The sequence below is a fragment of the Girardinichthys multiradiatus genome, chromosome 13 (genome assembly GCF_021462225.1).
Source record: "Girardinichthys multiradiatus isolate DD_20200921_A chromosome 13, DD_fGirMul_XY1, whole genome shotgun sequence".
Taxonomy (NCBI): domain Eukaryota; kingdom Metazoa; phylum Chordata; class Actinopteri; order Cyprinodontiformes; family Goodeidae; genus Girardinichthys; species Girardinichthys multiradiatus.
This window is the reverse complement of record NC_061806.1, coordinates 8,351,160-8,376,515: the sequence shown is the minus strand read 5'-3', so window position 1 is coordinate 8,376,515 and position 25,356 is coordinate 8,351,160. Positions and strand designations below refer to the sequence as shown.

Below are 25,356 nucleotides of genomic sequence, written 5' to 3'. Positions count from 1 at the left end.
AGCACACGTTCTTACACAGAAAGAGCATTTTGGGGTCATGCCTCTCTACAACAGACATGCAGTGCCATATTATGGGTAATGAAAAATACTTAACAGCAAAGTGCAATTGAAAAATGTTTTCAACAAAAAATGGATGTTTCCTTAGCAACAAAGAAGTGTGTAACATGAATATGTAAAATGGCAAGTGGAGGCTTATTGGCAACACAGAAAAAGGGTAAAGTGAGCTCTCTTCCTCAAAGATCCTCAATGCAAAAACCAGGGACAAGCTTCGTAAAAGTATACAGTTGAAGAGGACGAATTTCTGGTCACCCACCATAAACAGCCTATGCTTTAAAATCACTTTTTAAATACTTGGAAACTTGGGTTTAAGGAGAGCAGCAACTTAAGGATGAAAGATAAGGACACAATTAATGCGAAGGCTACTTAAGGCTGGTCTAGCAGAGTCAACAACAACTGAGGTGACCAGGGCTGTTGTTTGTGAGCATAAACTTTACAAGTTCTATATGTATGATCATCATCCTTCTGTAACTTTTGGCTGCATTATCTGCTACATTAAAAGTTCTTTGTCTTTTTGTATTCTTCTTCAAAGATTTCAAGAGTTCTAAAATTGAAATTAACGTTATTATCAGGAGGAACAAGCCCAAACAACTGAAAAAGAGGAGAAACAAAGGAGGAAATGATGTAAGCCTTCAACATAAATTGACATCTAAATACTGATTCTGATACATTAATAAATAAATGTCAGAAAAGCTCGAAGATCAAAAATGTTCTCCAGTGCACCCTTTCATCAGAAATCTTAAGACTACAGTAAAAATCTCTCCAGTACTGCAGAAGCTGATCTAAATGGTAGCACAGGAGTTCTATCAGATGAAGCTGAAAAGGCCAGCTGAACAGCTCAGATGGTCCCATCTGCCTCACCCTACAAGTGGAGGCAGATGGCTTTCCATCCTGAATCTGCTTTCTGTTAAAAGGAGTTCTTCTTTTTTTCTAATGCTTTGTGCTTGCTCAGGATAAAAGACTTCGGGAAAGTGAAGATTAGATTCAATGTGGTAATTGAGCAGACAAGGTTTTACCAACTGGGCCTTCATGATTTTTGGACTGTATTTAACCTTTGTTTTACCAAGGAGGGAGACCTGGCCAAGGGGCACACTGGTACAGTATCTGAAACAAAATAAATTACATTTAAGCACAAATCCAAATAAAACCTATACAATTAGAAGATAGGATTGACACTTTAGAAAAAGATTTAAGTGGTCCAATAATAGCAATTACTGTCTTCGGTAAAACAGTAAAGTGACTCAGGGAAATACAGGGTTAAAGCTGTATTTCACAGTAGAAACAAAATTTCTGATTATATTTTGGGGACTCTGAGGAGGAGTCAATGTGATGAGCAGTAGTTTCCTTTGTCTTAGTGGCCATGAGAGCAGAGTAAAACGTTCACAGTGGTGGGTCCTGAAGGCAGTGTTTGTTCTGAATCATGAAGCTCTTTGAAATATTGTGTCCAGACAATAAAGATTTATTGGAACCGTGTTACAATTGCACTGAACTGTTCTCTATGCATCTTGGATGTAAACATGACTGTTGTGACTTAAATTAACTGGACTGAATGTAATTGGACATGCTATATTCCATGTAAAGTACTCTCTGGTTCCTTTTTGTTGTGGGTTGGGTTAAATAAACCAAATTTAACAAAAATTAACAAAATGTCTCTTTAAAATAAAAAAAATGAAAAGTATGGCTAGATCAGTTTCCATAAATGACTAACTTATAATCAGAAATCTAAAAGGACCAAAGCAGAGGTCCAAAGCATACATGGTGCTCATATTTATATCAGCTTTTGATGGTACTTGAGTAAAGTAGTTTGACTTGTTTCACAGGGAGAACAGTGGGTGGTAAATGGAAACGCAGCATGAGATCTTAGAATCAAAATCTGTTCTGAAACCCCATTGGAAATTATATTTTTTTTAAAAACAGTATGACTGATTGCCATTTCAGACATTTACTAACTATCTGGTTTGGTTCATTTTGTAATAAATACTGAGAGGAAAAACTCAATTTACATACTAAAGAAGGTTCATAGAGCACAATAGAGCACATTTAATTCTTACACATTCTAGCCTCCAATCAATGAGCAATGAATCCAAGGTGGGGATGATAACGGGCTCACTAAATCAGAGCCTGTATCACTGCAAAAATCCATTCTCAGTTTAGGGCCACCATGAAAAATCAAACAGAGGTTTCAGGAAAAAGTTTAGGTGTTGATTTTGTAAATTTTTGTTTGTGAATAAAACATTTGGCATATATGATTATAAAATTCATCATGTGTTCAAGCTTGCAATTTTTTGAGTTACTGTAGTAACAAATAATATATTTGAGTTGTAGTTTGAATACAGTATTAGCAGCACTGAAAAAGTGAAACTCAAGATCACTCCAAAATTTCGTAGTTATATCACAGTTGATCAAAATATTGCAGGTATTCCAAAGAAGAGCCTTGTGAGGCAAAACATTATGAACAAAAGCCAGTTTCCAAGAAAGAAGGGCCTGCTGGTGAAATTTGGACAGTTTGATAGGTAATTTACTAGGTAGAAAGTTACATTTCAAGAGAAAAGACAAGCCTCCTAATTTATTGAAGACATGGTCTGGAATGAAAAACCAGGTGGAATTAGGATTTATGAGACATTTTTTAAGCCAATTAATTTTAAAGGTATTAATGTCAAAGAAATGTAGAACTTCAAGACCTCCCTCTACTTTGCTGTTTGAAAGTACTCCTTTTTTAAGCTTGTGTGATTTATTTTTCCAAATGAAATTTAAAAAGATTTTGTTAATTTGTGCAGCTGTTAAATCGTTAACAAAAAGGGATAAAGATGGATACACAAAGCGAGATAGGCCTTCTGCTTTAGAGAGAAGAACTCTACCAAGGACAGACAAATCCCTTTGAAGACACGTATTAAGGATGGATTTCGCTTTAGTTATCCTGTTTGAAAAGTTTAAATGTTGTCTGGTAATAAGATTTTTTGTTATGAGTATATCTAGATATCTAACCGTATTTCTAACTGGAATATTACCGATTGCAACCTCATTGCAGTTATGTAAAGATAGAATTTCACATTTAGACAAATTTAAATTTAGGCCAGAGGCATTAGAGAATTGGTTAATCAAGCTATTAGAATTGGGCAGTTGGTGTTTATCCTTTAAAAAAATGTTGTGTCATCTGCAAGTTGGGAAATTCTCAACTCTGCCAACAATTGTGATGCCTTAAAGTTCTTGTCATTAACAATAAGGACTGATAATAGTTCGGTGACTAAAATAAATAAAAAGGGTGAAATAGGGCAGCCTTGATGGACACCTCTGTTAATTTTGAATCGTTTAGATGTGTTCATGTTAATTATCACAAAGCTATTAATATCTCTATAAAACATACAGACAATATCAACAAAGATTTGACCAAAACCAAACGCATTAAGGGACTGCATGAGAAAATTATGTTCAATTGTGTCAAAGGCTTTGTAGAGGATAAGGGCATCAGAGTTTACCTCACTTGCGTAGTCAATTAAGTCCAAGATTAGTCTAATGTAACTACTAATATGACGATTTTTCATAAAGCCTGTCTGAATTTCAGCTATGATAGTATCTAGACCTTTTTTCACTCTGTTAGCATACAATAAGGCTAAAACTTTATAATCAATTGTTAGGAGAGTAATGGGCCGCCAGTTTTCGATTAAGGGGTCTTTATCAGGTTTGGGGATAAGGGATATGATACCCTGCTTCATAGTATTCGACATCTCATCATGAGTGATACATTCTTTGTACATGGAAAATAGTGGGTTTTAAAATAAATTCCCAAAAATGAATATAAACCTCAACAGATAAACCGTCTATACCAGGCGCTTTACCCCTCTTCATGGAAAACAAAGCAATTTGAATTTTTGTTATTGACAGGTCAGAGTCACAACGTGATTTAAAGTCTTCATTAATTGAAGGTACATAAGGTTTCATTATTTTTTGAAAAACAGCTGAATCGTTTTCATTGAAGTTGGATTGATAAAGTTTTTCATAAAACTCAGAAACAGATTTATTGATTAATATTGGATCTTTAGTCAACTTTCCGTTAATATTAAGAGCGGTTAAAGACTTTTTTTTTTGACATTTCTTTTTTCCAGAGCGTAAAAATAACTTGTGTTCCTTTCTCCTTCTTCTAGCCATTTAGCCCTAGACTGAATAAATGAACCTTTTGCCAAATCTAAATAAAATGTATCTAACTGTATCTGAATATTTTTTTATTCAAGTTCTTCCATTGAAGTAAGTTGTTTTTTTGTCATTAATAGGTTAGGTTTGTGCATCAAGTGATATTCTAGCTTCTGTTTTTCTCCTTTAGTTCTTTACTTCTTTTAATAGCAGCTAATCTGATTTTGTATTTGAATAACTTCCATTTGTTCCTATGTTCTCCAATAATCTCCTCATTAAAACTTTTTTTTAACAAGATCTTTGACTGTATCATTAAAGGATAGGTCTTTTAACAAAGAATTATTGAATTTCCAATAACCTCTTGTGCAAGAGCCCTTTTGGGTTGCAGATAATTTCAGAATAATACGTTTTTGATCAGATAAAAGGGCATTAAGATGGCAAATATATTTTACATATTGTAGGGAAGAAGATGAGATTAGAAAAAAATCTATTCTGGATTTAAGAGAGTGGTTATTATTGGACCTTGTGAAATTCCTTTTTAGTAGGGTTAAAGAACGCCAGGCGTTAAGGAGAGGCTGGAGGTTAGGCATGAGATAAGGTTATTATTTTGTAAAGCAAAATTTTGTTTAGGAGGGAATCTGTCTATCGTTTTATCAGGACATTCATTTAAGTCAACACACAGAATTATATTTGAACCATGGTATTTCTTGTGCAGTTAAGTTTTAAGACTATTGCATCGAATAATATCTTGTTTGAAGCATGTGACTTAAAACCGTATAAATTGCAAAGAATAAAAACTGCATTGTCTTGTTTTATTACAAGTGTTATCCATCTACCATCATCAGAAGGCACCGTTTCTAAAACATTACCTTTAAATTTGTGCAAGAAAATTGAAACCCCTGCTGAGTGATTAGAACCATGGCTGAAATAAGCTGCATTACCCTATCGTGCTTTCCAAAATTTAACATCGGACTCACAGGAATGAGTTTCTTGAAGCAAAATTAAATCTGTCTCCATCCTTCTAAAAAACAAGAAAATCGCTTTCCTTTTAGTAATATCCCTAATACCTCTGACATTAAAAGACACGACATTAAAAGAGTTAAACAAAAAATATCGTAGAACAAACTTAGAAAATGTTTAAAGGGGAATTGTACCCTTCAGAGTTTTATCAAAAAAATATTAGATGTGCTGAAGAAAATACAAAAAAGATGAGGAGGTGATTAACAACCACATAAACCGAATAACACAAAATAAACCAAGTAACATAAAATTTTGCTATAATTTCCTCACCCCATTCCTTTTCATGTTTATTTATCTTTTTTTAACAGTTGGGTAATGAGAATGTATCATTGGTAACCTATCAAACCTAATAACTGGAACTTATTGTAATAAAACTTTACAGTTAAATTTAAAGGCTAAATTGAACAATTCTAATAATGCATTTATAATTGAAACAACGAAAACTGAGTTTTTTCTTTCCTTTCTCTCTCCCCTTCCTTCTCTCCTTTCCCTTGAACCTTTTCCTTCCTTCCTCTCCTTACAACAGAATCTATTCTGAAAAATGCCCAAATATACATATATATATATATTTTTTTTATATATATTTTTTTATATCAACAAAGCTATGAATAAGCATGGAACAAGTTATATAAGCCTAGCAAACAAACATAATCTGAATTATTTACAATAAGGCTGTTAAGCGTATTACAAAAATTCCCATATAAATGAAAATATAAGGCACGTAAGCAAAACTAGTTTCAATAAATGTTGCTATTGCGCTCAACAACAGCCTACTACAGACAGCCTGAATGTATTCAGATTACTTCTGGAAGGTACATTTTTTTCCCATTTATAAAGGCAAAGGGGCCATGGAAGAAAGCTTTCTTTCCCTCCTCTCTGGCCTTCTTCACCAACGGCCAAAGTTTCTCCCTTGCTTCCTTGTCTTCTGGTGAAAGCGCCTCCGTGATCCTCAGTTTGTTGTCGAAAAGAAACTTGGAGCCCTTTGCTTCTCTCCAGACGGCATCTCGAACCCGCCTTAAAGCAAAGAGGATAATTGCTGGTCTGCATGATCCATCCTGGCGCCGCTGCCCCAAGCGATATACGATGTCAATGCCATCTTCCAAGTCGGTGCGGAGTTTGGAAGCCATATTGCCAAAGATGTCGGTAATTTTGTGCCTCAAGTCCTCTCCCTCCTTCTCTTTCACTCCATGCAGTTTCAGGGACCATCTTCGGCTATAATGCTGGCAGTCGGCGGATGTTTATTTTCAGAGCTTTGTTTTCAGCTTTTAGTTTTTGAATTATGTTTTTCATGTTGTCTAAGTCTTCTCTTTGTTGATTAACATCAAGCGTAAGCAGATGGACAGTTGAAGTTAGTTTCTCCATCTGCATAGAGGTGTATTCTGTTGTTTTTAATGGTGGAAATAGTACAAAGAGTTTCGTCTTGTTTTTTAGAAAGCATCTGGATTGCTTCCAAAATTTCGCCTTTTTCATTGGTATCAAACATTATCTTCTTGACTGGAGGTTTGAGCGGTGAGTCTGGGAGTGGAGTAGCAAGGCACACCTGTAGAGGATGTTGATTAGAGTCGAACCAGCTAATCTCCTCGGCTAGCTTTTGTTCATTGTCTTCAGGATGGCTCTCCATGGTTTGGTGTGCTGATGATACTATCTTCCATAGTAGTGGCCAATATTTTCCTGCTCTTTCTCTTACCCATTCAAGTCTGAGTTCTTCCAGAGTCAAGGATTTAAGCTAAATGTAACCCTACAAAAAGTTTACATGCAACATTGGTTGAAAAATCACGAACCTCTTAAGTTACCCGACAGAGTGAAAAAACACGTCCGCTTAGGTTGACGCCATCTTGGCCCCCCTCAGTGTGTTTATCTTTGCTCCCCCCTGAAACATAGTGGTGACCCGATATCAGTTCCAGCCAATAAAAAACAGGGTGATTTTGAAATCACTGCCTTTTTGTGGCGTGAGATACAGGGATCCAGTGTAAGGACTTGAGAACAGGGGTGATGTACTCTCCCTTATTAGTTTTACTGAGGATGCAGGCAGCAGGGTTCTGGATCAGCTGCAGCTGTCTGATTGACCTTTTAGCAGACCTGTGAAGACACTGTTGCTGTAATTAATTCGACTAAAGATAAACCCACGGATGAGTTTTTTAAGATCCTGCTGGGACATTAATATTTTAATCCTGGAAATGTTCAACAGGTGATAGAAAGTTGACTTAATAATAGTCTTAAAGTGACTCTCAAGGTTCTGGTCTGAGTCCACCACTACACCCTGATTTCTGGCCTGATCTCTGGTTTCTAGCTGTAGTAACTGTGCTGACTCTTGATCGCTCCATCTTTGGTCCAAAAAGAATTACTTAGATTTGTTTTATTCAACTGAAGAAACTTATGGAACATCCACGCATTGCTTTGTTCTGTGCCTCTACCTAATGCTTGAATAGGTTCATAGTCACCTGGTGACATTGTAATGTAGAGCTGTGTGTCATCTGTGTACTTACGGTAACTAAATTGGTTGTTTGTTATGATCTGAGCTAGTGGGAGCATGTCGATATTATACAACATGGCTGAGACTATAGGTTTTACCCATGAGACCAGGAGACTTGATTCAAACAGGGGCAGAAGATGTTTGTGATAGAGGCATGTTCTCTGAGTGCAGAAACAGATTTTTAGGGTGGAGCAGAATATATCTCTAAGCAACCAAGACCTTTTTGCTCTCAAATTAAAAACATATATTTTTAGATTTTTTTTAAAGAAAAAATTGCCTCATAAAGGGGTGCCTCCCATAGTCTTTGATTTATCATTGTTGCAAATATACAGTTGGTAAGTTATGAGCAGCATTTCTGTTACACAGCTGATTGCAGGCTCTACCAGAACAGAAAGCCTGACTAATTTACCAGCTTATATCAATTAGTCATACCCAAAAGAGTGAGAGAGGTAAATGCTACATATATGTTTTATATTGTTGTGTAAATACTATGGTATAGCTGTACTATGGTGAGGTTATCTCACCGGCCCATGACTCCTTAGAATATAATACATAATGACTTTGTGATCAAAATAGTTATTTGTGAAAATAATGTTGCAGACAATAGTTTTTGAATGACAATATATTTTTGGTATACTGTGGAGCCCTAAAATAAATCTTTAGCACTATGTTTACCTACAGTTCCTCGGTTATATTTTCAAGACATAATAATTTGGCACAAGTAGCTAGAGCGAATTCATATGTGCTGACAAGCTTTGAACTGGGTAGAAGATCCATAATAAACTCACAAAACTGCTATACAGAATGAAATAAAGAACAATTTTAAATGCAATTTGTTCAAGCCACTTATTAACTCAACCTGTTCTAGACAATTACTGTAATAAATTGCTGGCAAGCTTGTTGATCTCGACAACTAATTTCTGCACAGGAAAGGTTATTTTAGGAGAGCTGAGTGATGAGCTGCTTGGCTCTGTCTGAAAAGATGCCTTTCCGCCCCCTAATTCCTCCCAAATAATACCCACCCACCCCTGTGGAGAATGCCTGTGAGTCACCAACGGCGCCCCTCCACTCGCGGCCAAGGATGCATTATAGAGCCAGTGCTAACTGGAATCATAATTTGCCATTTCCAGTGCAATGATAAGTTGAGTGAGAGGGAGGGGCAGAGGGAATTTACAGAAATCATAAAAGACTTGAGATGATGCGTCTACACATGTGCAGGCATGTCTCCAACAAACAAAAGGGGTAAAACAAGAGGGGTAAATGACTGCATGTAATTAAGTACTAATAAATAAATAGATTTGAGTTTTCCCAAACAAGCATGCACAGTGTTGTACTCACAGCAGGATGGAAAAGATGAAAAGCTCCAATAAGAGTGAGAAACAAGTTAATGTCATTTTTTATAGGAATCTGACACTTCTAGTGTTCTTTGCTGATTTATTTGTTGACCTTATACATTCATAACTTAAAGTTTTTTGAGTTTTGTTCTTTTTAAAAGGCCAGATTTACTGAAAGACCTGCTTGGACATTGTCAGATTTTGTTAATATGGTTGAGTCCAGGGGATTTGTTACGTTATGAAATATTTTTGGAATTTGTTAAAGACAATGTAACTGTTGTTTTATCATCCACACAACGTATCAAAGAAAACTATGAAGGAGACTTTGCAAATGAATCAATGCAAACGAAAAGATTATATGAAGGTTTACAAAAAAGTGAGGTCAAACTGTATAAAATTCGCAAAAGATGTAAAAATATATAATAGAAAAATGCTGGGTGGTGTTGTTCTGTTTCAGATAAAGCAGAAAAGAGGTTGCTCTGTTGACATCAAGCCACGGTGAGATTTTTGCTTGAACAGCCAGAAAAAACACTTCTGCTGGAATTCAGTCTTTACTGGGAGAAAGTGGTGTGACACCTTCAGCTCTGCAATAAGGAGGTGCTCGAAGGAAAACGAACTCCACGGCCAGATAGCCTGAAGGACTTCCATTACAGATTCAATCAATCTGCACTATAACATGAGACTTATGGTGTACCAACCAATACCGAGAGAAGGCCAAATACTTCTGGAACGAAGGTATTAAAAGTGAAGAGAATTTAATTTAAGTTTTTTGTTCAATCACTATAGACAACACAAAGGCAGTCCACAAGTGTACCCTCTGTAAACTGACTCCAAGGTGATGACAGAATGTTATCAGAAATACTGGAGGTCAAGAAGCAACCATCTGCCTGAACGTTCAATGAGGGAAGTAACACGACTTTTCAACATGGAAATTATGACCAGACAAAGTTAAACAGCGGCAGAAAAAAACAAACGATGTGATCCATCCCAGTTTTCATTAAATCACTTCGGAAAGATGCTTTGCAGAAGATTTCATAGGACATAGGCGCGTTTTGGCCTTGCACTGTGTACTCAGTAGGGGTTAAGATGCCTGTGCTACATTTTGCTGCCTTATGCATATATTAAAACCAGCTTCAAATAAAAGCCTGTTCAGCAATAAGTCTCGGTTCCATTCCATTTGTAAATTGGAAATTTTGTTTGTGAAAAAATTTTAATAAAACATGCCCACATGCTTTAGAGTCAGCGAAAACACTCCGCATGTGGCACACTCACCAGCCACTTTATTAGGTACACTTTTCAAGGACTGAATGGTGAAACATTTTTCCCTTCAGAATTCTTAGAATAGCATAGATTCATTAAGGTTTTAGAAAGTTCCCAGAGATTTTGGTCCATTTCTGACATGACCGCACCACACACCTGCTGCTGGTTTGTTAGCCAAACATCCAGAATGCAAATCTCCTTTCTTCTGCTACTGAAGAGGTGCTCAGTTTGAACTTCAGCAAGTCTTCTTCACCTCGTCTAGATGCCTGATTACAGTAAGTCCCTGCCATGTGATCAGCTAAGTCGCTACAAGTGTCAACATGCAGCTGAACTGATGTACCTAATAAAGTCACCGGTGACTGTATGAGTGTTATGACTTTTTTTTTAGTGCAGGGAGTGATTTATTTTAAGGAGAACGCGCTACAGGCACATTTTAAACTTTTAAATGTCATATTTTTCAACAGATATCCTGATCGAACTCATTTAACATTTGGTATCTGAGAAGTTGCAGTTTGATATTTAGAGACAGAAGCTGGAATAGATTGTAAGTGACAAGCACTGGTGATCACAACTAATGTGCATATAAATGGAATGAACCATTTGATTTTCTCCTGACAGACTTATTGAACATAGAAGCTCTGTAGGTATTGTAAGTTCATTATATCTACTGTATCCACAGTGGAATCAGCTAATATATGGAGCAAATCTCAAAACCTCTGACCTAGATTGAACTTGGTCAGTCTAGATCATGTTCTTATGAAATAACTAAGAAAATATTGCATATTAAAATAAGCAAATCATTAATAAGAGTAGGAAGTAAGAATGTATCATAGGCATCTACCCAGCATAGGAGGTCTAAAAGCAGGGGTGTTAATATATATCTACAGATTTTACTTTGGGAGGAACCAGGAGTAAAACGGACTTTGTTTTTTCTTACCTTTGACAGTTGGGTATTATTTCTGGTTTTAACACAAACAGACTTTTAACTCACCTCTGACACTCGCTGGGATGGAGCACCAGGTCCTTGCTGTTCTTGGCGCTGACGGTGAGCTCATGTTCTGTCGGGTTGAAGATGTCAAGCAGAAGATGGCACTGCCGGGTGCTGTGGACACAGACAGAAACCCTCACTGCAGAGCATAAACTGGTGCAGTGTCTATGATACTTTGTGTTAAACCAAAGCAAAATTACAAGTAAAAATCATGCAGAAATGCAAACTAAACACATATTTCTATTGATTCCCAAGCGTGACTGCTTACATTAACTGTGGATAGCGTTTATGCATCTGGGTATAATTATTTTCTAAAAATAAACAGCAGCATGCACACAGTGAGCCCATGAGATCAAGAGAAGACAGAGTGTAAAGTACTCTCAGTCCATGTCAGGACATCAAAGGTGGCCGTGCTTTCATTAAATCTGAAGACCTATATGGAGCAGGTCATCTGCACATCATCCCAGGCCTGCTTTTCTCATGTAGATCATAAGAGGACCAATTTGTGATTCAGATCAACATGTTGGGTTTTCAAAGAGTTAATTTTAGCCCCAAAGTAGGTGTAGGTGTCCCCCCCCCCAGGCCAGCAGTAATGATTGATAAAAGGACTGCATTTCTAAAAACACAAACAGGTATCAGAGCATCGAGTGTTGCCAGTGCACCTTCACAGATGTATAATGTAAGGAAAGACTATGACCAAATTCAATGTAGACATGTAGACATGAGCTTGTATTGATAAACTTTGACTAGAAAAACTCAAACAAATCAAAATCAAAAAGTTGTACTGTGCAGTTACATTATTGTCACCAATCGCCATACACAGAAGAAGAGGTATAGACCAAGGTTTTAAAGGTTGTAGAAGAAAAACACTTCCACTATACTGTTCCTTTGGTTTAAGTTATTTTAAAAAGAACGTGGCTAAATATGAAACTGAGAATCTCCGTTAAAGTCAAAGTAGGAAGTTAATTGTTTGTTCCTTACATGCTTCATTTTGTTGCCTGTGAACAGTACAGACCAGCTGAATTATCTAAGAGCTTCACTATCTAATAAATGGCAGCTGATGAAGCTGGAATTTATCAAAGACAGTTTTTCCAAATATTAGTACGACCTTTCTGTGCCTTTCTTCCAATAATGGACTGTTTCTTTAGCCTATGTCCATGGGTCAGGCTCAGTCAGAAGTTCAGCAGGTATCTTGCATTCAACAACCTTTTGAAACCTTTTCTCATAAGTCAGACCTTCCTCACCGTTGGCCGTTCACAGCAGGGACTTTTCTGTGAGACGTTTGCTCACACCAGGGAACAGTTGGCAGTGTTGGGCAAAAGAAGCAAGCCATCGAGGAAAAGCTGCACTGTCAAAATTGCTCCATTTTTTTCTCCCTTCATACTCTTCTTTTTTCTAATATCCACACTACATGGACTTGCATGAAATAAAAAGAAAGCAATATGGAGATAATAAGGTAATAGTATAACAAGGCCATTATCAGGACTCTCTGTACATCTGGAAGCTTTTGTGCTGTATTCATAGTTATTCTGTGATTTGGAAGAAATGTTACCTAAACATGCTTTGGATCCTTTGATAGTCGAAATCTGAATGATCTTCGCATAGAATTATGTTCTCAAATGAAGCTCTACGCACATCACAAAAAAAAACTACAACAATGTTGAACATAATCTGTTTTGTTTTTTTTCCAAACAGAAGAGCAACTATTTTTATGACTGCTGCTAAAATAGCAGCAGCAATTGATTATTTCACTTACAGTGAAGTTTCCTATAACTGTTATTTATTTTTCTGATTTTAATACATAGACTTAAGCAAACATTAAGAATAAACAGCACAATTACAAGTAAAGGTGCTTTTTGTGCATGATATTGCACCTTTCTCCCCTTATGATCTTTAAATCAGTCTTTATCGGTTTAAAAGCTGTAACTTTATAAACCCATAAAATATATCTGAATACTGGTAACTGGACCAAGTCAAGTCAAAAATATGCTCCAGCATTAATATCATAGTGGTCAGCTGGGAAAAATCAGTGTGAAATGAAACATGTTCTTAGGTGATCTCTTTCCTTAAAAGCTCTTTAGCTCCTGAAGCTCAGGGTTGATGGTGGTTTTAGCCGAGCATGCCCAAGTCCCTAATAAACTGCTTCAGCAATTAAAAGAGCATTTCATTAAAGGGCTACCCGCGTTTTCTTAACTGCCTTGTTGTTTTTGTCGGCAGGCCTGATTAACAGGCGTGAACAGGGTGAGCTGTTAATTTATTGGCTAGGCAGTTTAGTAGATGTGATCAATCAGACCACAAAATTAGGAAACAGGCCATCATTACTCATGCACTAAGTACCCAAGATAAACTAAAGGAACAGACACATAAATTTAACACAGGCAATGTGGACTGCGCTCTTTGATAAGAGTTTAAACTGAAAAGACCTTCATAAGGTCAAATTAGGCTGAACAGGAGTGAACTTCAGGACTGGTACTGGGACTGCAGCAAAGAGGCCAGAGATTATGCTTTTGAGTCAGTATCAACTGAATCATTGCACTGAATCATTTTGATAAGTATTCTCTTCAGCTACAAAGCAAGGCAGAGATCTAAGCTACCTAAATAATTCAAAATCGCCAATAGCGTTTCACACTATTTGTCTCCATTACGGCCTGAACTTTTACATTCCTCGTTTATAACGGAGTGACAAGGAGAAGCCAAATTATCCCCAGTGTTGGCAGGAGAATACATATTGAACCAGCTTTTAAGACCACATAGCACAATAGCAAGTCATCCATCCAATGAAATATCAGTACTTTTTGTACTTTCAATGAAGCTCTGAATAAACAAAATGAATCTTTGCAGGGCAGTTGTTCACAACCAAGACCATTGCTGCTGTCTAATAGTGTGAAGATGGTGTTGTACCAGAAAAAAACTCAAACATAAATAGTCTACCAAAATAAACTATTTCTGCATCTATGAAGAGACACATTCTGATTATCTTTTACATCTACTCAGTAAATCAATAGAAATCTATTAGGCTGCGCTGTATAAACTGGCCAGACATTAGCTTGAGATTGCTATAATTAAAGGGTCATAAATATGTGATGCACCTCTTGCGTATCTAAAAATAAAAACATCAATGAGCCCAGGCCCACGACTCAATCAATTCTGCAAACCACGATCAATAATTGCTGATGTTCCAACACTACCACGGCACAAAAACATATCGACGCTTGAAAGATGATTATGCTTTTGAGTTCAACTTTAAAGATGGAGCTGTAAGGGTAGGCAACACGTTAAAATTGATCTACCAAAAAACATTACAAGACACTGCTGAAGGTAATATATATTTAATGTTAGACAACATGGAGATGAACTTAAAAAATATATTCTGCAATGCATAGCTACAGATGCATTGGAATTATACCAACACATTTTCTCTGCATGTGTTTTTAGCTGTGATTTTAAAGCAGAGATTTCAGCAGTTGTTTGCTTGAGTTAGCATTAAGGAGCTGTGATAAAATGCTTTTATTAGAAATAATGAATTTAAGCACAAAACTCTGTCATCAGGAAAATAAATGTTTAATATCCAGTGTAAAAATAAGTGCTATAAATGCCTCTGTAATGTTTTTAGAGCCAGACATATAAACACATCTATAATTGCAAAAACAGATTGCAGGGGAGCAGGAGAAAGATTAAGACTGGATTCTGTCATTGCAGCAGATACACATTAATTTGTTCCCTTCAGATATTTCCTTCATACACTGGCCAGCTGCAGGGGGGGGGGGATTTTTGCCTCCAGACCAATACCGGAGCAGCAGCAGAAAGCAGTACTTTCAAAGGAAAATGAAAAGGGGGAAGTAGGATGGTCTGTTGCTACACACATGTGGCCCATTATTACTCAAACTAAAAAACAAACAAAGGAGCTTCTTCAGATTTTTCTCATTGCTTTGTGGCTAGAATAACATCACAAATTGGTATTAGTAAAAAAACAGATAGAAACTGTGGTCAGACCAACTTAACAGCAACATGAATTTACACCCATGCTTTTAATAATTAGGACAAGACTTACAACTGTTTCCTATTTTCAACAACATTCATATTTCTATTTTACTAAAACTAAGTCATGAGCCCGTTATTAACATGTTCTACATTGAGTTACAAACACATTTATTTTTGACCTACAATGAACTGCTGCATTTATTCCTCAGTGGCATGAACTCTAACAACAAACACTATTCTATCCCTCTTTCTTAGTGACAAACGTCATACAGTCTTAGCAAAAACGTCTGATTCAGTACGGTTTCAGCTTCCGTTCGATCATACTATCAGCACAGGTGAAGCTGTGCTGATAGTATGCACCCTTTGTGTTGAGTACAGACGATGTAGACCTGATGAGTTGCTTCAAATACATCCCTTGTCAAATAAGACTGTTTTTCAGAAGAAACAATATCAGTTTACAATGTGTCACAAGGCAAAAAAAATACAACGAAAGCAAAACCTTTCCCAAAGCACTTTAATTGAGTAGACCACCACAGGTGGTAATATTTATTAAGAGGTTCAGTTAATAGCAAATCTAATCCGTATCAAATACTCCACTACATACATTGCCCTGCAACGGGGTGTAAATACATCTTCACATTTTGTCATTTTGCAATAAAAACCTTTAATGTATTTTATTTGGATTTTATGAGAAAAAACAACACAAAACAGAGCATAATTATAAAGTGGGCTGACCATTACACGTAGCTTTAAAAATATTTACAAATACATTTACGAATAGAAATCAGACACATTTCTCTCCATTGTTCTTTGGAAAATAGCTCAAGCACCGTTAGATTTGATGGAGAGTATCTGTGAATATCAATTTTCAAGTCTTGACACAGACTGTCAATTGGATTTACGTTCTGGACTTTGAAGAGGTCATCCTAACACACAAATATGCTTTGATGTAAACTATTTCATTTTATGTTTAAAGTCTACTGGAAGGTGAACCACTTCAACCTCATCTCATCAACACTGACCAGCTTCCCTGCCTAACATGCATGGTGTGTTCAGAGTGAAGTGCAGTGTTCATTTTCCTACCACACATGGTGGGACAAAGTTTAAATTTATTAGATGTCCTGTCACTACATTCTTCCTCCTGGGCAGCGGAGCGTTACGACTCCTCCAAAGGTAACATGGACCTTTGTGGTTGCCTCTCAGTTTAAGTGGATGGCTACACTTTTCATTTTCACATAATGGATTGAAGAGTACTCCGAGATGTTCAAAGCTTGGGATATTGTTCAATAACCTTTAATAACCCTGATTTAAACCTCTCCACAACTCTATCTCTTATCTGCTGTGTTTCTTGGTCTTCATGATGCATTTGTTCACTAAAATGTTCTCAAACAAATCTGAGGCCTAGACAGTACAGCTGGATTCATACTGTGATTTAATTACACACAGACAGACTGTTTATTAATTGGGTGACTAGAGAAAGCACTTTGTTGCAATAAATTTTATTTAGGGCTATGAGGTAAAAAGTGGCTAAATACATATGATGGGCCCACTTTTCATATTTGCATTTATTATAAACATGAAAACCCATCTTTATTTCCACTTAATAGTTATGGTCTTGGTCTATCCCATAAAATCCCAATAAAGTTCAGTAAAACTTATGGTTGTGAAAAAGTTCAAGGAGAATGAATACTCTTGCAAGCCGGTGGATACATGGTACTACATTGGTGATTTCTGCACCTAATCCAGAGAAAGAAGTCTCTCTTTAAGCCAAGTGAATTCTAAAATTTTGTTTACTGCCCCAACCTTTTGAGTGGTTTGTTCTCAGACAGGGTCAGTGTGTGTCAAGGACCTCTGCTGTTGGTGTGTAAAGCCCACCAGGTCACTAGATGTGATGCTCAGCAACACAAAGTTTGTTTGACTCTGTCCAAATCTCCCTGAAGCCTTTACCTTCAACACATCTGAAATGTTTTGAGCCTTGGTTGAGTGCCAACAGATACTGTGTGTCAAAGTAGTGAGGCAGAAAATGCCAGGCGAGCAGAGGAGGTGAGGGAGATGGGGAGGATGCAATGACAGGGGTGATGGTACAGCAGCCTGTGCAGCATAAATATTAGCACAGAGCCAAGACAGATGACTCAAACTTCACATAATATTACGGCTAATGACTCAGCTCAAGTGGCCATTACCCGCCTATGAGCCGTCTGTTTCCCTTGGAGTTTTTTCATGACAGTTGGGGGTCTAAAAATGAGAAAAGCTAGGCAAAATATGAGTGTGAATATAAACTATCTCCACACCTAAACCAGGTAAATATAGGATGTTTTTGAGCCCTTTTATAGTTTGTAGAGTAGGTTATGTTTCAAATTTAAGTCAAAATCCTTTTGACATTCCTTCTCACTAATCAGAACAAAAAAAAAAGTATTAGGCATGTACAAATCTTAGAAACAGTCAATTTCAAGTCTGACATTCCTTCATAGAGTGATGACTTTTAGCTCATTTTAAGTGTAGTGTTGCTCAAACATGATAGAAGCTTCCTGAACTCATTTAATCTATTTTTGTTTTGGATTCGTGCCCTGATGAAACACTCAGCTGTGTCCAAGTTTCAACCATCAGATCCAAACTGTCACCGTCAGGTAAAAAAAATCTTGGTTAGGATGTGAAGGATCAAACACAGAACCACCAAGGCTCAAATGGATCATAGCATGGCAGATGTTGGAACACCAGTGACACTGGTCACAGTGGAGAGAGTTTAACATTGAAATGCACTAGATGTTTACCAACCCCAAAAGAAAAAAAACTTAACTGATTTTGCAGATGCCCACATGGACAACACAAAGGGAAATTTAATGGTCAGAAAAGACAATTCTTGAGCAATTTAGGCAAAATCACAGAAAGCATGCTTGGATGTTCAACTGCCAGGCATGGTGGTGGCTGCATCATTTTAAGGCCCTGTTTTGTTGCTAGTTGTTTTGGTGCATTGCTCAAAATAGGTGAGGGGATGAAAAAGAAGGATAACCTCTAAATTCTTCAACCTTTCCTTAAATAAACAGTTAGAATGGTAAACATTGGACACAGTTGGGTGTTCCAACAGGACAGTAATTTGTGCCAGCAAAGAAACCCATTTGAATGAACTCTACTAGTTGATAGGAAATGGTCCAGCCAGAATTATGCCATGGGCTAATTGATAGCTATAACAATGACAATGATCCTCGTATTGGGGTTTACCCCTACGGGCCGAGCAGTGGTACAGAGTACCCGGCCTTCTTGGGGTCCCTGTCGGGAGTCCTGGATAGTGCCTCTTTTGGGGACTTCGTCATTCTGCTGGACTTTAACGCCCACGTGGGAAACGATGGTGACACCTGAAGGGTTGTGAATGGGAGGAATGGCGTCCCCGATCTGAACCAGAGTGGCGTTTCATTATTGGACTTCTGTGCCAGTCACGGATTTTCCATAATGAACACCATGTTCAAGCATAATTGTGTTTATCAGTGCACTCGGCACCAGGACACCCTAGGCAGAAGGTCGATTATGGACCTCTGTAGTCATGTCTTTGGACCTTCGCCCGCATGTCTTGGACACTCGGGTGAAGAGATGGACGGCTGGGTGTCTCCACTGAGTCCGCTGTCCCCGCGACCAGGTCCAAGATGAAGCGAAAGACGAGTACGAGTTAATTGATAGCTATGACAATGACAATGATGCTGAATATGGGTACCAATCAGTGGTGTTTATATTCAAGGTTTATAAATGATCCAAACAATGTGTTTTTGACGAAACCTATGACTACTTTGTAAAACAAATGTGAGTATTCAAACACACTAGTACTTTTGTCACAAGCAAACAGACACCCAGACCGTGCTTACCTGTGCTTCAGTCAGGGTAAAAGATAATGCTGCTTATGATTGTATGTTACCTGGTAGCAGGAAGGGTGCTGACTCTGGTGAAAAACGCAGAAGGCTCTATGTCTACATGGACGCCCAGAGATAGCTCGCGATAGTAGCCCTCCATTTTGCCTGCTCCCCCGGAGTACTTGAAGTTCAGCACTGCCTCCAATATCTGTAACAGAGCACATGAAGGAAAGGAAGTTACATCAGGCTGATGTGAAACTATATCAAGAGCATATTAAAGAACCAGATTGCGGTCAAAGGTCACACACAGCATGTTGATCCTCGCCGTTTAATCAACACAATTAGCGTGGCTTAAAAGTTTAATTCATAAGAGAATCCATCAAAGCAAAACAAAAAATGCAATGCATGGCTGCTATTGTGCTGTTTAATGAAATGGAAGTATAATGATGGAAAACAGATGATTCAGAATCCACATGTTGCATCCTAAAAGGGTTTTAAAGCAAGAGAGTGCCAGCTGGGTGGGCTAGGTGAGATTGTTCTGGCTGCGTTCCACTGTAATGGGTGGAAAATGGACATGGGGAATCACTCAGTGGTACTCAGAGGCATTCAATGGATTGGAGGCACGAGTAAGCAGCCAAGTGGGCAAAGTATGGGAAAATTAAAAGTGGCAGTTTATGGTGAGGAACACTAGCTGACTCAGGCAATGGGGCTGGAGCAAGGTAAAGGGACCATCCAAGGTTCAGCTTTTCTTCCAGCACAGCGTATATCATCTCTGCACATACTGCTGATAGAGGCACTGGATGTACCTTTCCAGAACAAATTTCACCTATTTCCTGATTATTTTTGCTCTTTATCTGCTTTTGTTAGAGGTGGAAGCCAAGGTGAAATGACTGAGCCTGCTGGCTGGGTGTTAGGCTTATTACAACATAATAGCAGGAGCACAGCACACTGAGAGCAACATTACAGAGAGTTATTATTATTGTAAACTGAGCACCTTTATTCCAAACAGACCCTTATTTGTAAGTGCACAGCTTTATTTCACATTCTGTGTATATTTTTATACTGTACATCATCAGCATTTGGAACTGATATTCTACGGTGCCAACCGGGGACATGGACATGCTCGGGATCCTTCCGCCAGCACCAAGATGAGGTTGATATTTTTGGCATTTAGTGAGTCACACAGTATCCTCATTAATGACCTAATATTTCACACAGAAATGCTAAAGGCCAAGGAGAATTCTAATGCATTTGAAGATTTGTTACAGTCATGAGAAAACCATCATAGATTTCCCTCATATACCATAGTTCTTAGTTTCTACAGACAAGCACAAATCAAGAATAAAAGATGAATAAAACCGCAGGTGAACAAGAACACTGGATGTTGTATTACACTACGCCATGAAGCACAAAACAATTCAACATTTAGTCTGCTGAAGAAAATATATCACTGGACAGAATATTGCCCCAACTGTAATTAGGAAGTGGAAATGTGGATTTCACATGTACATAATGTCCAGACCAAAAGTTTGGACACACCTTCTCATTCAAAGAGTTTTCTTTATTTCATGACTATGAATATTGTAGCTTCACACTGAAGGCATCAAAACTATGAATTAACACATGTGTAATTATATACTGAACAAAAAAGTGTGAAACAACTGGAAATATGTCTTATATTCTAGGTTCTTCAAAGTAGCCACCTTTTGCTTTGATTACTGCTCCGCACACTCTTGGCATTCTGTTGATGAGCTTCAAGAGGTAGTCACCTGAAATGGTTTTCCAACAGTCTTGAAGGAGTTCCCAGAGATGCTTAGCACTTGTTGGCCCTTTTGCCTTCACTCTGCAGTCCAGCTCACCCCAAACCATTTTGATTGGTTTCAGGTCCAGTGACTGTGGAGGCCAGGTCATCTGGCGCAGCACCCCATCACTCTCCTTCTTGGTCAAATAGCCTTTACACAGCCTGGAGGTGTGTTCTGGGTCATTGTCCTGTTGAAAAATAAACGATGGTCCAACTAAACGCAAACCGGATGGAATAGCATGCCGCTGCAAGATGTTGTGGTAGCCATGCTGGTTCAGTATGCCTTCAATTTTGAATAAATTTCCAATAGTGTCACCAGCAAAATATGTCTTATATTCTAGGTTCTTCAAAGTAGCCACCTTTTGCTTTGATTACTGCTCTGCACACTCTTGGCATTCTGTTGATGAGCTTCAAGAGGTAGTCACCTGAAATGGTTTTCACTTCACAGGTGTGCCCTGTCAGGTTTAATAAGTGGGATTTCAAGCCTTATAAATAGGGTTGGGACCACCAGTTGTGTTGTGCAGGAGGTGGATACAGTACACAGCTGATAGTCCTACTGAATAGACTGTTAGAATTTGTATTATGGCAAGAAAAAAGCAGCTAAGTAAAGAAAAACAAGTGGCCATCATTACATTAAGAAATGAAGGTCAGTCAGTCCGAACAATTGGGAAAACTTTGAAAGTGTCCCCAAGTGCAGTCGCAAAAACCATCAAGCGTTACAAAGAAACTGGCTCACATGAGGACCGCCCCAGGAAAGGAAGACCAAGAGTCACCTCTGCAGCGGATGATAAGTTCATCTGAGCCACCAGCCTCAGAAATCGCAGGTTAACAGCAGCTCAGATTCAATTCAATTCAAAGATACATTATTGATCCCCGAGGGGAAATTAGAATTCCAGTACAACCCATCCAAACATACATCATGACACAAGACAAGGGGGGGACGGGTCACCGAGGCTTTGCTGCCCACTCACAGGAGCTGCCCTTGCTAGATGAGAAAAGAGGCCACATTAGGTAAGTAGAGGGGGAAAAAAAATCATATTTCACACTTTATCCTTAGCAGGATACAGTTTGAGATTGCAAAAAACCTCAGCAAAAAGAAGCAACAAGTTGACAAAACAACATCATGCCGGGAACGGTGAAGGTGGAGTGAGGGGTGCATATGTTTATCTTGAGCATGTGTGTGTGTGCAAGTGAGTGTGAGCAAGTAAGTCCATGAAGCACTGTCACAGAGGCCATTGTCCTTGATGGTTCGTTGGAATGTACATCAACCGGCCAAGTTCTGAGCAGGTCCACAGATGTCCTCAGGGAAGGGAGGGGGCAGAGGGAGCAGAGCGTCATGTTTACATAACTTCCAGGAGAAGTTGAAGATAGCCAGCCATCAAGGCCGTGCAGGGGAGCCAGATTCAGAAAAACAATAATAATTTGGGTTAGGCTGACTCTTAATTTTCCATCAGCCTTGAGAGTCTCGCTGGTGCTTCTCAAAGGCAAATCCAAACAGCCAAATTCCTGGTCTTTCTGCCAGATCCGAGCGAACAACTTTCTCCAAGATTTATCCCATTTCACCCCTGAGTCCAGGAACCGCAACCTGCCTGCGATCCTGTGTAAGGATCACATCCAGTCTGCGATTCAGCTCACATAACATCTCAGTCTGAGTGTTGATCGCTCTGAAGATCCCATCACACATGCCAGGCAGCCTTACAATGGCCAGAACAGCTGCTGACATTCTCCGAATTTCTCAATATGCCAGGTAACCGCTGACTCCAAAAAGCAGAAATCCTGATATCAAACATCCAATTATATACACATCTTCCACATCCTCGACTGACATTATCGACAGACACACAATCCTCCACTTCTGCCAGGAGTCTATTGTGTATCCGGAGAAAAATGTCCCGTCCGGGCAAGTGGGCTCTCCCGACCCCTGTCTTCTCGTCGAGAAAATTTTATCAATTGCATTGAGAGACCAGCTGACCAAATCCATATTTTGGAAGAATTTGGAAGATGTGCAAAAAGAGGCTCCAAAAAAAACAAGACACAGAGCTGAAGCAGGGCAGATATGGGAGGGGTGCGGGAGACAGAGAAAAAGCGTCCACCTCCACCGAGAGCAGGAAAAGAAAGGTTAGAGAACAGGTCAGTGCCACACAGAGTTCTAGCAGCAGACACATCTCTAGAACAACTGTTAAGAGGAGACTGTGTGAATCAGGCCTTCATGGTAAAATAGCTGCTAGGAAACCACTGCTGAGGACAGGCAACAAGCAGAAGAGACTTGTTTGGGCTAAAGAACACAAGGAATGGACATTAGACCAATGGAAATATGTGCTTTGGTCTGCACTTTTTTGTTCAGTATATAATTCCCCTTATATTAATTCATAGTTTTGATGCCTTCAGTGTGAAGCTACAATTTTCATGGTCATGAAAATAAAGACAACTCTTTGAATGAGAAGGTGTGTCCAAACCTTTGGTCAATACTGTATGTTAGGCATGACAAAGAGAGCAGGGCATAACTAATAGAAAAACCATGCCATGGCAGGGCAGGGGGTTCACCATATTCTGGCGTTATTATTCTACTGATAAAACTGAATAAACTGATTTCTGGCAAGATTGAGGACATTTTTAACGATTTCAACAACCAGACACTTTTGAACAAAACCTTTTGTTTTTTAAAGAAATTAAATGAAAAGAGACTTCATTCTCCCCATCACAGTGGGCCCGAAGATTTATCCAACTCAAAAGAAAAATGGATTAACCAGAATAAAATACAAATTTTGTAGTGGCCTAACCAAAATCCAGCAGCAAATCTGACTTAAACTCAGTGGTATTACCTTAAGAAGGAGAAGAGATGTCTGTACAGTCTAAAGTATATGAGATCTTTTGCAGGGCAGAGTGGGAAAATGAATGCAAATCAAGATGTGGGATTCAAACAGACTATAACCAAAGAAATAAAACTATTAGTTTAATGGTGTGCACTCTTATCAACCCAATTATTGCAGCGTATTTGCTTTATTTTTGTTTAGTTTTTGCACATTTTTATGCTAAAAAATGTTTGCTTTTCATTTCAATAGTACGAAATAAATGTGTCTCATAAAAACTGGAAAATGTTTTAAGGTACTGTGGTTTTATTTTATTTACGAAAACTTCTGAGGTAAAATGTATACTGCAGGGCCTTTTTGTGTTTCCATTGTCTCCCGTTTTTATTGTCATATATAGATTAGGTAATCCTGCAAGCAAGCTACACTTGGTGTGTGTGCACACATGCCTTGAGTGAGATAAAACATCCATACAAAAAGCTGCAAAGAGTAATAACAGCTGAGAACGTATTACTGCAACTCTGCCATTCTCATAACAGCACCGGACGTCCTGCTGTTTACATTGCTGTAAGAAGCTCAACGTCGACTTTTTTTTAAAATTCATATTTCTTCTTTACACTCAGTGAGAAACAGGAAGACAGACCCTCTTATAAGCCGTCAGACTTGAAGATTTCAGAATCAGCAGAAGATCTTGTTTTTACAGAAGCAAAATCCCTTCAGTCAGACACAAAATGTTGAAGCAGTTAAAAACATCTAATAGCAACAGAGGTCACTTCAACTCTGCCTTTGTCACATTATAAGAACCAAAATATATATATTTTGTATTACTTTGTTACGGTCTTACACTTATGGGGATTGGTAGTTTGCAGGTGTAACCACTTTAATATGCATTCTAGCAAATGTGCAAGTTCTATGCTACTGGTACAACACTTATGCTAACATCATTAGATGCTTTATTTTTTCAAGTTATGACAAGTACTGAGAAATTGAACTTGCTGGATGTAAAGGCTGAAGATGAAAAGAGAAATTTGCACTCTAAACATCTGCTACTGCTATTTCAGATCCTGAAGCAGAGGCAGTGGAGTCGATCTGCAACTGCTGCCCTCCAAAACGTCCAAAGCGGGAACGAGACAAACCCATGCTGGGCTCGAAACAGAATGAAGCGAACAGCATGTTGATTTGAACCTCATTTAAATTGACTGACTTTATTCAGTCAAATTTTTTGAAAGAGACACTGTCTGGATTAATGTGTTTCATCTGCAACAATGTTTTCTTACCATGGACTAAAAAAGTAAATGGCTGGTGAAATGTTGCAATAGACAGCTGGAGTAGATTAGTTCTGTGCACACATTTCAATAAATGGTCAATATTTTTCATTGTGGGAGCAGCCACTAAAAAAGAAAATGTGGAGAAATTTTTCTTCGGACTCCGCAAATGCTGTGAAAACATGCAGCTGTGGTTGAAATTGCGGTTGCCAGTGTGGAACTAAAAGCCGTAACATGATCCTCTTGAGGAACAGCAATCGTCTCAGCAACACCGTATCACATCAGAAGCATGCCTGATGCCTTCTTCAGAGCCGTGTCGAAGCCAGAGTGCCCCTATTTTCGTTCCCCCCACCTCAGCCCCTTGGGACCCTATTTCAATCACACTGAGTTAAAAATAGCTCCT

The 25,356-nt window shown here is 38.3% G+C and overlaps 1 protein-coding gene across 3 annotated transcripts in view; it reads right to left on the bottom strand.

The window, feature by feature from the left end:
- Positions 1 to 25,356, bottom strand: part of trappc9 (trafficking protein particle complex subunit 9) — a 319,159-nt gene that overhangs the window by 131,497 nt on the left and 162,306 nt on the right. For all 3 annotated transcript variants that reach the window (XM_047383974.1, XM_047383972.1, XM_047383973.1), the window contains 2 exons: positions 19,146 to 19,288; positions 11,264 to 11,374 (listed from right to left, as the gene is read on the bottom strand). In XM_047383974.1, the coding sequence (XP_047239930.1) occupies positions 11,264 to 11,374; positions 19,146 to 19,288 (254 nt within the window). The remainder of the gene's footprint in view (positions 1 to 11,263; positions 11,375 to 19,145; positions 19,289 to 25,356) is intronic.